This window comes from Centroberyx gerrardi, chromosome 9, assembly GCF_048128805.1.
Source record: "Centroberyx gerrardi isolate f3 chromosome 9, fCenGer3.hap1.cur.20231027, whole genome shotgun sequence".
NCBI lineage: Eukaryota > Metazoa > Chordata > Actinopteri > Beryciformes > Berycidae > Centroberyx > Centroberyx gerrardi.
The window spans coordinates 26,530,210-26,547,750 of NC_136005.1; the positions used below are offsets into that span (position 1 = coordinate 26,530,210).

The 17,541-nt window shown below is 42.2% G+C and overlaps 1 protein-coding gene across 5 annotated transcripts in view; it reads left to right on the plus strand.

Moving 5' to 3' along the window:
- ptprfa (protein tyrosine phosphatase receptor type Fa) overlaps window positions 1-15,974 on the plus strand; it is a 219,438-nt gene extending 203,464 nt beyond the window's left edge. For all 5 annotated transcript variants that reach the window (XM_078285727.1, XM_071903191.2, XM_078285729.1 and 2 more), the window contains 9 exons: window positions 1,513-1,632; window positions 2,152-2,306; window positions 3,868-4,153; window positions 5,236-5,414; window positions 8,257-8,383; window positions 8,927-9,052; window positions 11,165-11,319; window positions 12,498-12,633; window positions 13,424-15,974. In XM_078285727.1, coding sequence (XP_078141853.1) covers window positions 1,513-1,632; window positions 2,152-2,306; window positions 3,868-4,153; window positions 5,236-5,414; window positions 8,257-8,383; window positions 8,927-9,052; window positions 11,165-11,319; window positions 12,498-12,633; window positions 13,424-13,492 — 1,353 coding nt within the window. In that variant the 3' untranslated portion in view covers window positions 13,493-15,974. The remainder of the gene's footprint in view (window positions 1-1,512; window positions 1,633-2,151; window positions 2,307-3,867; window positions 4,154-5,235; window positions 5,415-8,256; window positions 8,384-8,926; window positions 9,053-11,164; window positions 11,320-12,497; window positions 12,634-13,423) is intronic.
- Window positions 15,975-17,541: the final 1,567 nt, after the last annotated feature.

The window sequence follows — 17,541 nt, forward strand, 5'->3', positions numbered from 1 at the left end:
TACTACCACAGGTATTTCAGACACGACAGTTCAACAAGGACCTAATGAAAACACTACAGGCTCTTAGACACATCATCACTTGGACATGCTGCACCTTTGGCTCGCATTCAAAAAAATCTCATTAGCTAACAGATTTCTAGTGATTGCCTGTAACTCAGTGAGCTGTGTGTGATGTGTCCAGGTGGTGAACTGGCCCTTCACACCGCTTTGACCAGCGGCCCTGTGGCCCTGCACTAGGCTGCAGGCCTCCCCCAAACACACACACACACACACACACACACACACAGCAGCATCACCACCCACACCCTCCACCCGGGTCTATGGACCGTAAGCCCCCCATCTGTTATATCATCTGAAGCCTAGCCTACTGAGTCCCTCGGTCCCATGAAGCCAGCACTCATGTCCAACTGCCTGTCCCTGTCTCCCCTGTCCTCCCCAGAGTCTGTCCCTCCAAATTATATCCACTCTTGTTACTGTAATGGAGTAGCTTTTTTTGTGTACTTGTACTTTTAGAGTATTTTTTGAAGACAGTAATTACTTTTACGTAAGTATGTTTTGACTGAAGTATTATATGTTGCTACATTTTAACCCCTTGCACCCTGAGTTCCCCCTTAAATTTCCCCTTAAGTAGCTTCAAAGTTATAAAAAATACTTTTTCCATACTGTACGACAATGTTATATACATATTCTGTATCTGCTCGTTCCAACGCTTCATTGAAGCTGTAGCTGCTTATTTTGAGTGAAATATTCAAACCCAAGATGCCATTTTTTTATGGCTGCACCATTTCCCTGTAATTAATCATGACATATTTGGTATCTTTGAAAACCTTGGGATCTTGACTAGAATTTAAAATAAAGTTCTGTGGGCTTGAACAAAACTGGACTGCGAAACATGTTTGTAATGATGATCACGCACGAGGACCTTAGGGTAGAAACAGCATCCATTACAGAGACAAATTTGGTAGGCAAAAAAAAGTATCTCTCAATACATTTTCAATGAGCTACTTTTAATTTTACTGTAGATTTTCTCCCCATTAAATTTACTTCTGCTGAAGCCAAGTCAAATCAAGTGAAATTTACTTGTATAACCCTTAATCACAGTTACAGTCTAAAAGACCTTCACACAGCCACATTTTAACACAATGAATGGATTCTCAATGAGAACAAAGAAGAACTCCCACAAAAACCTCATTAGGAAAAAAAAAAGTAATATTTCAGCAGCAGTAAGAAAGATTTTGGTAGTCTTTCCACCCCTACTCACCCTTCTCTCCTCTCCACCACTCAGTTCTTCTCGCTCTCTCTCTCTCTCTCTCTCTCTCTCTCTCTCTCTCTCTCTCTCTCAGATAAGCAGGCTGTCTTCTTTCCCTTTCCCCAAATGTACAGAGATATCACTACAACAGTAGAGCTGTTGTGTGTGAAAAAAACACTTCACAGTGTTTACGTGTGTGTGTGTGTGTGTGTGTGTGTGTGTGTGTGTGTGTGTGTGTGTGTGTGTTTCTGTGTATTGTGCAGGTGAAGTGTGACCAGTACTGGCCCAGTCGAGGCACAGAGACATATGGGATGATCCAGGTGACCATGTTGGACACTGTGGAACTGGCCACCTACAGCGTACGCACCTTTGCCCTCTATAAGGTGAGTGGTTTTCCATGGAAGAGCAAGATCTACAGAATGATCTTGGCCTCAAATTAGATAAATGAATGAAATCTATGGCTTGTTTAATGTTGTTGTGAATAAAAGTTTGTAATGTCGGCCAATTTTATCCATTGATATTGCTATAGCAGTATAATTACTCAGTGCTGAATGTGCCATCAAGGACCTCTTTGGAAATAAGTGTTTTCATTCATGCTTTCAAGTGCCAGACTGCATTTCTGATGGAAATAAATGTTGTTGAGATTCCCGCATCAATCTGTGTGTGTGTGTGTGTGTGTGTGTGTGTGTGTGTGTGTGTGTGACCCTATGTGACTCTATGTTTTATGTGAGGCCATGAAAAAAAATCATGTCTTAAGTTTTGGTGTAAGTTTTTCACACCTGTATGTCAAATATAATGAAAGATTGTCTCAGAAACTTGATTTGTACTATAGGCAGGTTTAGGAGTGTTGATGGTACACACCTATTTTGCTGGGCTTTAAGTGTGTGTTTCTGCTGTAACAGAACGGCTCCAGCGAGAAGAGAGAGGTTAGACAGTTCCAGTTCATGGCCTGGCCTGACCATGGAGTGCCTGAGTATCCCACCCCAACATTGGCCTTTCTACGCAGAGTCAAGGCCTGTAACCCCCCAGACGCTGGGCCCATGGTGGTCCACTGCAGGTAAACCACCTCTCAAATCCAAAACACTGATAGTAGAGGAAGAAAACACTTTACTTTACCCAGGTTATGGTAGAAATGCTCTTTGGTAAAAGCAAAAGCTCTCTGTTCAATATTCTTCTCAAGTAAAGTTATAGTATTTCCTATTAAAGCTGCACAATGCAATTTTCACATGTTGGCGGCCCCAAATAGTAGCAGAGATAACTGTTTGAATTTTGATGACTTCAATACCCAGAAGTCCTGTAAGGTGACATTAGTAAACTGCACACAGCATGCTCATGTTTACCAACCCGGCCGGTCTGTGATGCTTTACACCAAAGATACCAAATGGACAAAAGAGGCAAAAGATCTAATGTTGGTGAGTCCAGCTTTCTCTGGACAGAAATTGTACATTTGCTGTTTAGGAGACTTCTAATTTATCACCTCCTGTGTGGAGATGTCCCGCCAGTGTCCATATCTAACACCAGAATTTGATTTGGGCAAATAAATCTATCACGTCCCAATGATTTTTATAAGTTCATGGCTTGTGCAGCTTTAACTACACTTAAATATTACAAGAGACCATAGACAGTGCTCCATCTTTAATACATTGACCTCTATGAAGTACAGAGTGTGTGGGCAATCAATTTTGGCTATTTTCTGCCCTCCTTACCATTCTGAAAGATGGGAGCAGTGGAGGTTGGCTCTTCGCTCGAAAGGAAACAGGAGGCTTGTCAGCAGAGATTGCAGGGATGGTTATTCCCAAATCTATGACATCGCACTATACTGAAAGTACACAATTTCATGCACTTCCAAAAGGAGATTTGAATTTTGATGTGGAGTCATGACATTTGAGATTTTGAGTCATGAGTATGATCTGATCACATTTTGTATAAAGAAAAGAAAAAAAAACATGGTGATTGATACATGTAGTGCAGTGATTCTCAACCTTTTTCATATCAAGGACCTCTAATTTAGTCCACATTAGGGCCACGGACCCCCATTTGGTGACATTTTTTCTCTCTGACCCAAATCTGATAACATTTTTACTGTTAGATATGATTTTGTCCAGAATCCCATGTCTATCTGTATTGTAGGTAGAGAGATAACAGTGAAACTATGATCAAAACAGTCATTCTTCTACATGCTCTAATTGTGTTAACTTCTTGTAAAATTAAGTACTGGTGAAGTTTAACAATTCATCAATTACCTGGGGACCCCCATGGAACCCCCTCAAGGACTCCTGGTGGTCCCCGGACCCCACGTTGAGAACCACTGATGTAGTGGAGTAAACTTATACGTTAGTAAACTTACACGTAAAGTAAAAGAATGTTGAGGAAGGAGGCTGAAATGTAGAGGAATAAATTCATGGTGTTCTCTAAAATGGAAATACTCAAGTAAAGTAATGCAATTTCAGCCATTTAACGCCACACCATGCCTCAGCCTAGAGCATGCCAAGAGCATAATAACCTGTCTAAAGAGTAAGAACAAGCTGACAAGTGCCAGAGTCCAACCCACTGCCCTGTGCATTTCATTAGACTGCAACTGCACCTATACAGTTACAACAAATGTGTTGCTCTGGCAGTGCTGGTGTGGGCCGGACGGGCTGCTTCATTGTAATCGAAGCCATGCTGGAGAGGATGAAGCACGAGAAGTCAGTGGACATTTACGGCCACGTGACGTGCATGCGAGCCCAGAGGAACTACATGGTCCAGACAGAGGACCAGTACATCTTCATCCACGAGGCGCTGATGGAGGCCGCGACATGTGGCAACACAGAGGTCCCCGCCCGCAACCTGTACGCCCATATCCAGAAACTCACCCAGATCCCCCCTGGAGACACCGTCACCGCCATGGAGCTGGAGTTCAAGGTAACAGGCTTGCTGGTTGCATTTGTTTTTTTGTTTTCTGGGGTGCATGGTGAGTCAAATACAGCTCAATAAAGTCTGTCTGCCTGAACGATGCGGCGGGAGCCAAGGGAAGAGGAGGGATTTTCATCTTCAGTCTGTATAACAGAGATGAATTCCCTCTCAGAGGAGGAGCATTCTGTGGCGAGAGCTTATCTTCAGAGCTTCAGATGAGAGGCTGAAGGAGAGGGAGAGAGAAAGAAAGGCGTAGGGGAAAGAGGGTGATAGCGAGAAGGAGGGCTGGGACAAACTGGCTGTCTGACAGTGTAAAGATAAAGGTTTATTGGGGCGGTTAGTTGACGTGGGATCGGCTGCAGCGCCGCACTGCACTCCGCTGGCCCAGCGGTCCCTCTGCTCGCTCCCTGCTGAGTGACACCAAACTGATTTAACCAGCCCCATCTTGTGGGGCACGCCACAACCCAAATTATTTTACGTTAACTTGTTCAAGCAAGCAGGATGGCTGTAAATCCGGACCGAGCATAATTAGGTTTTGATCCTCGGCTCACTGCAAATTTGTTTTGCAAGCAGTTCTCAAATTGACACTTGCTCTTGCGGTGCAGAGGAATCACATTAGGACCTGTCAGCAAAGCTGGCAGAAAAAACCCTCTCATTTGGGATATGGCTTTCAAAAGTTTTGTTCTCTTCGGTTTGATATGCGCTGGCACAGCCACGTCTATCTCGGCTCACAGTCGTCTCACATTTGTGCGGGTTTGTTCTGACTCCTCGATGTCTGCGTGGCATTCTCAGGATGGGGTTTTAACGCCGAGTGGCGTCGGGCTTTCATTTGAAGTCCGAGAACAAAGGGGATCAGCTCAAAGTGCATCATTTTCATGCATCAATAAGAGTGTGAGCTCCCCGTGCCCTCTAACAACCTTGTTCACACACCAGCACTCTGCGAAGATTGGTTATATTAGCACTTTAAAAGACCGGAGGCAGACTGGGGAGACGGTGGGCGTTGTTGTGAAGCCGCAGCGCAGTCACCTCTGGGCTAAGGATCGTGTGTCTGTACAGCAGCAGAGCCAGATGTTTCCTCATTCTGTCCACAGAAACTGGCCAATTCTAAAGCACATACCTCAAGATTCATCAGTGCCAACCTGCCATGCAACAAATTCAAGAACCGACTGGTGAACATCATGCCTTTCGAGTCCACCCGCGTCTGTCTGCAGCCAATCAGAGGAGTCGAGGGGTCCGACTACATCAACGCCAGTTTCATTGACGGATACAGGTATGCCTGCAGAAATCATTTTATTGTAAAATGGAATGAATAAAAGGTGCGGTCACACGCAGGAATGGGAGAGGGAGAAAGTGAGAGGGGGATGAGATATGAAAATTGCAGTGGAAAATATCAATTGGGGATGGTGGAACTAGTGGAAAAGTGAAATCTGCTCACACAGTCGCAGCTCTAATGAGCGAGGAGGTGGACCTTTTCTCTTGCGGCTGGCAGCAGTGAATTATGGGCTGACATGGAGTCCAGTGTTTCACTGCCTCCCATCCCTTTGTTGTGTCAGTTGTCAAAACAAATTGGTCTTATTGGCAGGGCTGTTCATTCTCTCGTATTTTTCCCTCCTGTAAATGGGTAGCCTGTTTGTGATAGGTGACAAGCCAGAGAAATAAACTGATTACTCTCTGTATTTCTATGAATCTGCTCCTGCCAATATCCACAAGACTCTTTTGTATGATTTATCCCACGTCACAAGGTGCCAAATTCAGGTCAGTCAGTCGATCAGTCATCAGACACTTAACCCCCATGTACCAGCACCAAATTGATATGCAGTACTACTGCAGTAATAATTGTATTTTTCTGGTTTGTTTTCTTTGGTTTATTGAGTAGTATGTATTTACGATATTTACGATAAAAGCAACAGTTCAGTTATTGTTAACAGGGTTAGGGTTAACAGTTCACAACTTTACTGTACTTTATGTTAAACTCCTACAACTCTTCCTTTGTACTCAACAAGACAAGCTGATCATCTGATTGCTGACCCCCCCCCCCCCCCCCCCCCCATTGCACACTCCTTCCCTTTATGTGCATGCCTTGCCTTCTCAGTTTCAGTTGCTGATGAGAGTCATCAATCTTTGACTAACTACTTTAACCGTGTGATCGGCTTCTCACTGATCCAATAAGCGATTGATATGATGCATTTTATGGGTTACAGTACCTCCTCACTGCCAGTCAGTATCTGTTGAAGAGTCCCTCCACCAAACAGCGCTCTCTCCAGTGTTACAGTCTGTACTAACATCAAATACAGCCACAGTTGATGCTGCACACCTAGCTAGGCGCTGTGGGACTGGACAGCATCTGGATTTATAGCCAATCTCAGGCCTCCCAGAGAAGCATCTCCTTTATGACAATGTAAACACTAATAGGAACTACTTTACTTTTAAAGGAGAGGCAAATGAATAAGGACTAGCCCTTTTTGCTTGCGATGAGGGCAGGGTTTCCTCGTTCTCAGCTGTCAGCACCTAATGAAGTCCCCCGGGCGCCTCCACCTAGGCGAGGAGGGGGAAGGAGGCAGGGGTGTCCTGTAATTCCTCTCTAATTCCTGTAGCAGTAATTAAGGGTGGATTGAGATACGGTGAGCTCCAGCGGTCTCAGCGGCAGGTCTTTAAAGTGAGGAGAGTGGATTAAGATGGCTTAGGGTGAAGAGGATGAACGCGATTACGACGATTTTTGGAGGTGTCCAGTGACCTCTATGTATATCAGCTGTAGTGATTCACCTCCTCTGCTGATGCAAGATAGGAATCCAGACACCAAGCTTACACTAGAATATCATTACTTCTACATTAGAAAAAGCTACAGTAGAATGCCACTGGTAACCTTGTGATGGCATTCCTTTTTATGGTTTCCTTGAGACGAACTGTGATTAACTGTGACTCAGATTGCAAGGTGAGTAATGTTCAGCAGTAGGTCTGACCCATCAGCCAAGGCTCTTCTAGTAGGATGTAAATGCATAAATCTGTTTTTAGCAACATGCATCTGACCACACACAACTGCTACTGGACACATTTTCCTCTGGAATCATTCAGCAGTGGAGGGCCAGAATAGCAAGTAAACTGACAGCACTGCCAGAGAAGCTGTCCAACCAACAAAATACAGCAGGTTTGGGCTCCAAAATGTATATTTAGTTGTTGTATTATAAAGTATCCAAATAACAGTTTCAGTGCTACAAGTTGCATCAGAACCAAACCTCAGACCAAAACAAGGGGCAGAACATGGAACCAAAATTGCCTCCAGCCACCGCTGTTAGAAAAAAATGATGGATGGACCACTGATGTGCACAGATAACATAAATACACAGTATGTGTGCTGCACTGGCAGTGGCACTCACATGTCATGCACAGAGGCTTGTGAGAATCACTGAAGCGCCCTCCTGCATGGTTGAACAGTGGCCCCTAGTGGCTATGTGGTGTAACTGCCTCAAGTGGATAGCCCAAAGCTGGACTGAGCAGCTTGGACGGCATCTGTCATCTTAACAGTGCTGTTAAAAAGGTTCTGCGTTCAAGCAAAGCCATTGAAATATCAGTGCACACATCACCGACAGCTGATTCATCACGTTTAAGTTTAAGGGGGCGTGTAAAATTGAATATTTAACACCTGAAGAAATCATTCAGCTGTAGTGGGTTGCATGGAAATGCAACCCACTATTCAGGGATTTCGTGGAGAGTTAACCCACCTGAACTGAGTTAACCCAGCTTTTTATAGATACAGTATAGTAGCCTCAGACTGACTAAGTTATATGAGGATCGGGTCTTTTAATGAAAAAACATACAGTAATCCTTTCTGATGGTTGTTTGCCACATGATGATCACTGACTGGAGATCATAGTTTGCCCACCTTTTTATTTACCACTACATCACTGCTGCTATTACTGCTGCTCTACCATTGCCAGTACTTTTATTACAATCAAATGAAAGCTGTGTTTGAGCACTGCAGCCTGCACCAGAACCAAAACTAGGGCTAAACAGGGACACACTTGGAATGAAAACCCAATTACACCACTGCTACAAAAAAAAAAAACCTCAGCAATAACATTGCCATATCTCTGTTCCAATTTTCCAATTTGCAGGCAACAGAAAGCGTACATGGCCACCCAGGGCCCGTTAGCCGAGACCACAGAGGACTTCTGGAGAATGTTATGGGAGCACAACTCCACCATCGTCGTCATGCTCACCAAACTCCGCGAGATGGGACGGGTAACACACGCATATATGCCCGTCTATACCCTCCGAATACTGCAGGACCCAGGGTTCTCACTGGTCATGGACTTTCTGGAATATCATATTCCATATAGCTGGAACAGGTGTATTCCAGTCAGGGGAAAGTCAGGGAATTTGAGAAAGTCTCTAAGGAAGTCAGGGAATTTTACAAATTAGTCACTTTACAGGAATATAGCATGTATTTCCAACTTGCTTCACATATTCATTGCATTAGATGATGGTTTTCAGCGAAACCAGACAGAAAAAAAAACATTTTTACACAATGGAAGTGCTCAAACTTATTCTGGAAAGTCATGGAAAAGTAATGGAATTTTCCATCAGAGTCATGGTGGGAACCCTGATGAGCAGATATCACATGTGCACACGCATAAGCACACATACTATTATTACTTTTCAGCACTGTGTATATACTCTTCAGTAGATTATATCATATGCAATTGTTATTATTCCAAGTGGTCTCGTCTCAAAGGCTGTTATGTGCATCACAGATTCTGACCCTTCCATCCCTCCTCTCCATAGGAAAAGTGCCATCAGTACTGGCCTGCCGAGCGCTCCGCACGGTACCAGTACTTTGTTGTGGATCCCATGGCTGAATACAACATGCCTCAGTACATCTTGAGAGAGTTCAAAGTCACAGACGCCAGGGTAGGTCCTCCTCGGTGGTGTTTTACTGTAGTTAGGGGAGAGCGGGGCATGTTGTCACACTTTTTACTCATTGATGTATTTCTCAGTAGTGCCTTACTACTGAGATACAATATATATTTTTCTAGCTAGATTAAGGTCTTCTCTTAAAAAAATTGCATTGTTACATTTTGAATAATTTACTGGAAGAAAAAGTTGTTACTGATGAAATACCACTTGACAACTTGTAACAACTTAGCCCATGCCAGGGCATGTTGTTACACATGACAGGGCATGTTTTCACATAGACATAGACATTTATAAGAAAAAAATGAGACTTAGACTGTTGTATTCAACATAGGTAACCTCTTATTAAGAAAGTAAGCATTTTTGTAATTGGACTTTTGGCTCTAAAATATTTAGTTTCAGAAATAAAGCCACTGAGACAACTTACCCATGTGACAACTTGCCCCGCTCTCCCCTACATGAGGTAGCAGCAGGGAGACGGGTTCAGCTGAGGTTATTTCAATTGGGAAGGACACGCATGCCACGGCTACGCTTGTCCGTTCAGCACAGGATGTGGTCTGGCTCATGGGATCACAGTGCCAGAAAAATCCAATATGGGAGTGTTCAAACCTGCCCGGTGTACTGTCGGGATTGGGGGATAAAAGTCACATTGAGAAGACAAGTGTAGCAGCGGCAACAGAGAGCAATCTCTCTTTTTCCTGTGTGATATCACCAAGAATCCATTTAAAAGCACAGAGAAGGTACATTATGAAATATGAAATTTTGAAATAATAAAATATAAAACAAAAGTAGTGAGGGAGAAATAGCTAAAGACATCTATAACCACAACTCAACAACACATCTTTTTAAAGCACATTTAAAGATAAACAGTCACTCTTCCCTTAAGCCCAAACGTCCTCAGGATTGTGTCGTTACCCCATATTTCAACATCACATCTATACTTCAGCTCTCATATAGCCCAGGAGAATTATTGGCTATGTATTGCCCAGTTTTAGACCAAGCAGTAAATACATGATATCATATTTAAACAATGCAATAACAGCTGTAAATATCAAAAGTATGCACCAGAGAAGTCCATATGTACTAAGCTAAGACATGTTCACATTGTTCAGTGGGTATTCATGGTGTTAACTTGCATCTTGAGTTCAAACTCGGACAATGTAGAACCATGAGGCAAACAGCAGCTGGTCCAAAACAGTTTCTAATATGATGCCTCCCCCTTTTGAATAAAGACAAAAGAAGTGCATAAAGAGAGTAGTGCAATCTTTCTTCTTTGAGAAACTCATAAAATATCAAGTCATTTTTGTCCTCCACAGTTTCTGAGGTCATCTGTGCTTTAATCTCATCTCATTTAGACAACTGTAACTCGCTCTATTCCTGCCTTAGTCAAAAGTCAATCTCATGTCTCCAGTGGTTACCAGTTTGATACAGAATTATTTGGGGGATTTTACTGGTGACATTTAAAGCACAGCTAGGGCTTGACCATAGCTACGTTACAGACCTATTAGTTCCCTATTAGTTGGAACCCTTCTGATTGTTCCTCAGTCTAGGCTCAAGGCTAAAGGTGATTGATTCAGGCTGTCCTCAGTCTTAATCAGTCAGTTTCAGTATGGCTGGAATAAAAAATGTTCACTGGCAACAGCCTTCTGTACAGCATGGTTTGCATGGATGGTCCTGACTATGAGTAAAAGGAGTACGCTGTGTAAGTACTGAACAGTGTTCTGATCGCATAACTGGATAGAATGGATAGAACAGTCATTCCCATTCAAATCAATGTTCCTGGATGGTCGGAGTGGCGGCCATTTTTAAGTGCCGTTGGACTAGCTTCTGTATAAACCGACTTACAGCAAGTCACTGAGGTGAGAGGTTTTACAGCAAAGACCAAAGGAGCTTCTGTGTGTGGACAGTGTGACAGACTTCACAGCCTTAATGCCCAGACTTGCCTTGTCACCCTAGCAAGTAACCCTTAAATATCCATAATGGCCATTTTATGCTGTACTATCCAAATTACCATAGCAAACAGTGGAAGGACCATTCTATCCATTCTACTTCTGTGATTCAGACCTAGGAATTGTGTGTTAGTCACTTGTTTGCCTCTGTTTTCCTCAGGATGGTCAGTCAAGGACCATCAGGCAGTTTCAGTTCACTGACTGGCCAGAACAAGGTGTGCCAAAAACTGGCGAGGGCTTCATCGACTTCATTGGCCAAGTTCATAAAACCAAGGAGCAGTTTGGGCAAGATGGACCAATCACTGTGCACTGCAGGTAACTGTGTGTGTGTGTGTGTGTGTGTGTGTGTGTGTGTGTGTGTGTGTGTGTGTGTGTGTGTGTGTGTGTGTGTGTATGTATAATGGTCCCCAAGACCAACAATATTCTGGAGAACCAGTACCTTCAAAGCCTACTTAGCGTCAGACCAAGACCTGAAACATCTGACCAAATGGTTACTACAGTTTGTTTTCTTTGGTCTGAACCATAGTGGAAAAAATGTGCATGTTTGTATTTGGCTCATTTAGGTTCACACTGCCTAATTAGAAGCAAGCCAGGACTTGTAAACAAAAGTCACATGGACTCACAAGTAGCTTGTTTATTGGACAGTTTTGGTAACCTGTCATCTCACCAGGTTATTAGACTTCATTCTCTGGGGTTCATACCAGTTAAGAACACATGAAGAATTGGCTGGATATGAGCATCAGTCCAGACTGCGGTTTGCTCTCAGTGCATTTTGTTATACTAGGCTTTCCAAGCATGAGGAACTGCTGGCTATCAGGTGTCAAAATCCTTCCTAACAAACCGCACCACTATCCTTCCTAACAAACCGCACCACTATCATTCCTAACAAACCGCACCACAGTTCTCCTGTTAGAGGACCTGTTTTCAGGCATCTCAGTGCGGTTATTTGGTGCTGAGTTCAAACCAGCCCAAACATGCTTGATGTGAAGACGCCCTGAGATTACGACAAGAATTTACATAGACCTTAGACCCAGGCTTTAGACACATGTAGCTGTAACTTTGGCCTAATGCGTTTACACGTCTGAGGATATCACCACTGTTTTCTCTGTAGAAACGTATGATAATGAAAATAGCTTCACACCAGGATCAATGACAGTATTGTCAGATTCAGTTAAGAATGGTTCCCCTAGCTTGCCAAGATCCAAAGGAAATTTTCAAATGTCCCGATTGAATCACAATATTACCTAAGCAAGTGCAAGCAACTATCAAAGTGGCGATATCCGGTAATGCTTAAACACACGAGCGCATGTCGAGTGTAGAGTAGATGCTCCAGCTTCTTGTTCTGGAGGATGACGGCCAGAATTGTACTTACAGTTGTACTAAGAGAGTTGTGCGAATTCTTTGGGTGGCTCTACGTGAACTTGCATGTAGACGGTGTGTGTCGTACTTTGTTATTTTGCAATTAAAGTCTTAATTGTGTGCTGGTCCACTAGTGCTGGTGTTGGGCGCACCGGTGTCTTCATCACCCTGAGCATCGTGCTGGAGAGGATGAGGTACGAGGGAGTGGTGGACCTCTTCCAGACCGTCAAGACGCTGAGAACTCAGAGACCAGCCATGGTGCAGACGGAGGTGTGGTGCGCTTCTCATTTATCACCAAACACTAACAGTGCCATTGCTTACAATTGTTAATATGCTGTTTTTGTTTCTCTCTTTCTTTTTCACATCATTTTGCACATCTTGAAATAATTGGCGACAGTGATTGTAGATTATCAAAGTACAATACAAGACTTTTTAAAATGATTACTATATCAATGCAATATCTCAAGATGTCATTACATCATCCGGTAATTTATTACATTAACAGGTTTTATTACATTCAATCGACCCATTTAGAGGGACATTTTATTACAATTTGATGTTATTTCATTATCAGGTGTTTATTACAAGAAACCAAACCCCTTAGTTTTATCCCAGAAATGTCCTTAATTTCTACATTACATGACATTAGTCATCCATTAAAATTAGAGACTCTAGTAATTAAGGGATTTTTCATGCCTTTTGTGCATGGTTTACAGAGTTATTAAGTGGAAATTAATGGAAAAGTTCCTGTCTCCCTGGATTTTTCCGTTAAATTATAAAGGAGTCAAGATTAAGGGGTGGTTAAGGAGGTTTCTATGGGATCTCCTCCATTAATAACTCCCTTAATTAATTTTAAGGGGATTTTGCATGAATTAAGGGGTGAATTTATGTAAATTAATGAAAATGTATGGTTGTTTTAAGGGATCAGCTCCTACAGGCCTTCAAAAACCAAACCCTCATTAAAATGTCTCAGTATTCTTCCCTTCTCTATCTCATTACTGCTGTAATTCTAGTTTCCCACTCCCAAACTGACTGGAATCGCACTATTTTGGGTTCCCAGGATCAGTACCAGCTGTGCTACCGGGCCGCGCTGGAGTACCTGGGAAGCTTTGATCACTATGCAACATAACCCCGCCCGGACAGCACCTTCAGAAGAGTCGGGTGTCCCCTCTGAGCCATATCCACTCTGCTACATCAGTCCCAAGGCTAACGAGGAGGCGAGGACTGATGAGGAGGCGATGCCGGCAGAAAACAGGGGAGATGAGAGGAGAGAGGGAGTGAGAGAGGAGAGGAGAGGAGAGGGGGATGAGAGCACGTTTCTGACCGGACAACCCCTCCTCCTGGACTGGTACCATGAACCTGCTATAGACCCTACACCAAAACCTCCCAAAAAACAAACAACCCTAAAGACTTTCGGTATATGCCTCATTCTGATTCTTGACTGAATACTCCCATCGCTCCCCGATTTCTGCCTCCTCCTGATAGCAAAAATTATTTTTCTGCTATTTTTCATTTATATTCATTATTAATATGTTGATATGAATATTTAGAATTTATTTTGTAATCATTTACACTGGTTATTATGCGTCTTAATGGGTCTTATTTTGAAATTTTATTGCTTATCTTCTTTTTTTTATTAGCACTAAGGACATGTATTTTCAACATGCTCCGAGTTATTAATACTGGAGAGCGCATACTCAGAGCTGCTAATGATTTTATTTTCTACCATAGATATGATATTCTAATGTTATCATTACTCAGTTGGTCTTATTTAGTGGGACATGTGGGACAAAGTTTTATAAGTCTTTTGACTTCCTGTCTTGATATCCAACAGAATGATTATATCTACCAAACAGATCAAACAAAGAAACAGATAAAGTTTGTGAACTATGAAATAAACCTATGGCTATAAACGTGCATAGACTATTGACATTTGAAAAACTACTACCATGTACAGATTCTGAGTTTCTTGTCCATAACTGTTGACTAATTTTCTCAATGCCTGTTGTTCAAAGACCTTCAGACTCCCAACAAAATAAAACTATTGTGAAGGTTGTGTGTCCTGCAAGAGCAGCACCATAGTTGTCACCTCCCTTGCTGACATGGACTCAGGTAGACTAAATACAAACAGCCTGTTCTCACAAAATTTTGTAAAATGAGCACGATGTCTTAAGGTATATTATGCAGGATTTCCCCCCACGCTTCATGTTGTTTAGCCTCTGTGTTCATTCTCCCCGCATCCTCTCACCACCAGTGTGAACGACATGCTAGCAGACATCAGTTGGGTGAAACAGCAACAGAGACTTCCTCGTGTCATATGGACTTACAGAAAACATTACTCAACATACAGTAAAGATAATAAATGTAATAACAGTGATGGATATCTTACATGTCGATAGTTTGCCAAGCAGGCTAACTAGCAAACATTACCTAGCTAAAGTAGGAGGCTGTCCAGATTGCCAGTCCAGGGAAGTGGTGACAGAGTGTGGTCATTTAAAAATATTTTAAAAAGTAAAGTCCTGCATAGTATTCCTTCAAAATGTGAATACGTGCTTTGTACACGAAAAGTGAGAGAAGTATGTTTCCCCACTAGGAAAGGATTATGTGGAGGAGACACGCAACTAGAAACAAGAAGTTTAGCATTGAAATAGCGTGGTGGAAAGTAAGGGTGTAGAGGACAAGACGTTTTCTACTGGGAGGGAAGTTTTCATTTTCAGAGAAAGTTTTTCTTATTTAACCATGACCAAAACCATAACCTAACCTTAACCAAATTGTTTTAGTTGCTTAACCTTAACCAAAGTTTTAGGTGCCTAGCTTAACCCTAACCTTGTTGTTGCCTAAATTTAAGCTAACCTTAAGTTTAGGCAAACAGTTAGCGAACCTTTTTACGTGACAAACAGAAGAAAATGCAGTGTCCAGTTCATGGTACTGTCACATAATCCTTTCATGGTGGCGGAACGTAATCTTCACATAATTTGTGTCCACGACATATCATTTGCGTTTCAGAGCTAGTGCTCATTTCACAAATTTTTGTGAGATTGTGTTGATACAAAAGTAGCCAAGACGGTGCCTGGTGGTGGTCTGACAAGCAAGCCGAGTCTGGACAGCACTGCGTTACTTGCTGGACCACATATACTGCATCTGACATGGCCCTTGTACAGGGAAGTGATCAAGTGATACTCACACATTTCTGACTATCCTGCTGATCTTATGAACTCCGCCTTTCCATTTGCAAACACCTGGCTTGACATAGGCCAGGAGACAACAAGCCAGATAAACTCTGTCTCTATCAATGGGTCCCCATTCATGGTATTACAGCTAAACTATTTTATCACTGTGGTGCAGAAGGACAGACTTGTAACTCAAAGCAGCATCAATGTGCGGTGGTGGATCTCTATGGTTTTCACTGGATAAGATCACAAAGTGAGGTGAATTTGAATGAGGTGGACTATGTTAAGGATTCATTTCGCTTTGTCTTTGAGACGTGCTGTGGGGGTCCAATCTGTTGTGTACATGATCTGTTTTCTATTTGTTAATAAAAAGGAGAGAAAAAAAATGTCTGGAAAACCTTGATGTTAATAAAGTTGAATAATTGGGTTTTTAATATAAAACCGGCGCCTTTTTTTTCGTGCTTCTTTTTAGCTCTGTGTAAATATGGTGTGAATTGAAGTCCAGTGGACCTGCAGCCCTCCCTGTCACTCAAAGCAGATGGCGGAAATATTGCAGAGTTGCATAACACACACACACACACGCACACACTCCTCTCTCCCTTCCCTCTTTTTCTCTCCCCCTTTCTCTTTCCCTCTGAATGAAGAGCTGAAAGAAGTGTTTTAAATTAATTCTGTTTCTGCATTTGTCAGGCAAGTTTCGGAAGTGAATGCTAGCTCAACAACTTATATGCCAGAACATAATAATAATAAGTTTACGTTTACAAATTCTGAATGAATTAGTGTGTGACTGATATGGGCTTTTGAAGATGGAATAAAACTTTATTGTCCAACCTAGGTGGGAAAATCATCTTTTGGCACATGACAATAAAGCAACATGACAGAAGACAGTAGTGCATGACAACCAGAGAAAACAGTAAGTGCAGTTTTAGTTCTTCTAGTTTTTATGCTGGTTTCCATTGATTTCCATTCCAAACAGATATTGAACACAAAAATGCTCTCTATCTGGCTAACATAAACCCTCTTTGAATCCCTTTCAGTTTCCTCTGACTGGTTTTCTTACAGATATCAGCATTGTCTGTGAAGCTCAGTCTGTCATCAACGTGTGTTTCCTTGTACCTTAAAACATTTAACATTTTCCACAGGTTGGTCACGTAGGATAAGTGTTGGGACTGGATCCCCACGGTTCAGAATAAATTCCTTTGTTTTGATCATCAAGGAAGTGGATTTAGACCAATCCAAAAGCCTGGAAGCATGGTCAGAGCGGTCATGATCATCAACAGCCCAAACCAGGGCGGTGTCATCAGCATATTTGCATATGCAGTTTCATCTCATAGGAAACAATAAAGATGATAAAACACAAGCCCAAACAACCTTATCAGACAACACTCATTTCACATAGACATTTTGTGGGCAGTCAAGTAAAGGTAAATTTATTAGATTTTTACTGTCCCATAGCACAGAAGGACCATAATATCTGCAGGAGGTTGAGCAATACCAATGACTCGACGATTACTTGGCCAGGTGCTGAGACTTCTTGCTTTCAACACTCACTTTTCTGTCACATTTTGGAACAAAAACCTCTGCTGTAATTAGCCTACTCCTTTCTATTGTGAAAGTTTGACTTTATTTGGGTCAATTACAGGCCACCATAGCTCAAGGGGACAGGAGTGATCAGGGGGCTGTGCCTGAGACTTGTGTAGGAGGAGAAAAGTTCTATCAGTGTCTAATGATGTGGTGATAATTGCAAAAAAATATATTCATAAATGTAGCTTCTATAAAACACCCCCTATATTAGAAGCGTTTAAGTATTGGCTATTTTTCTGCAAACCTTAAAACAAATTAATGGTAAGAATGCTCTCAAACCCCCTTACCTATTTGTACTACAAGATGTATTCTATTTATTTAGTTTACTTGTTTATATTTTATTTAATTTGTTTCATTTGTTTATTTTATTTTGATTATGGTTCTGTAGACACGTAACAAATGACTTATTACTCCACTCAGTTTA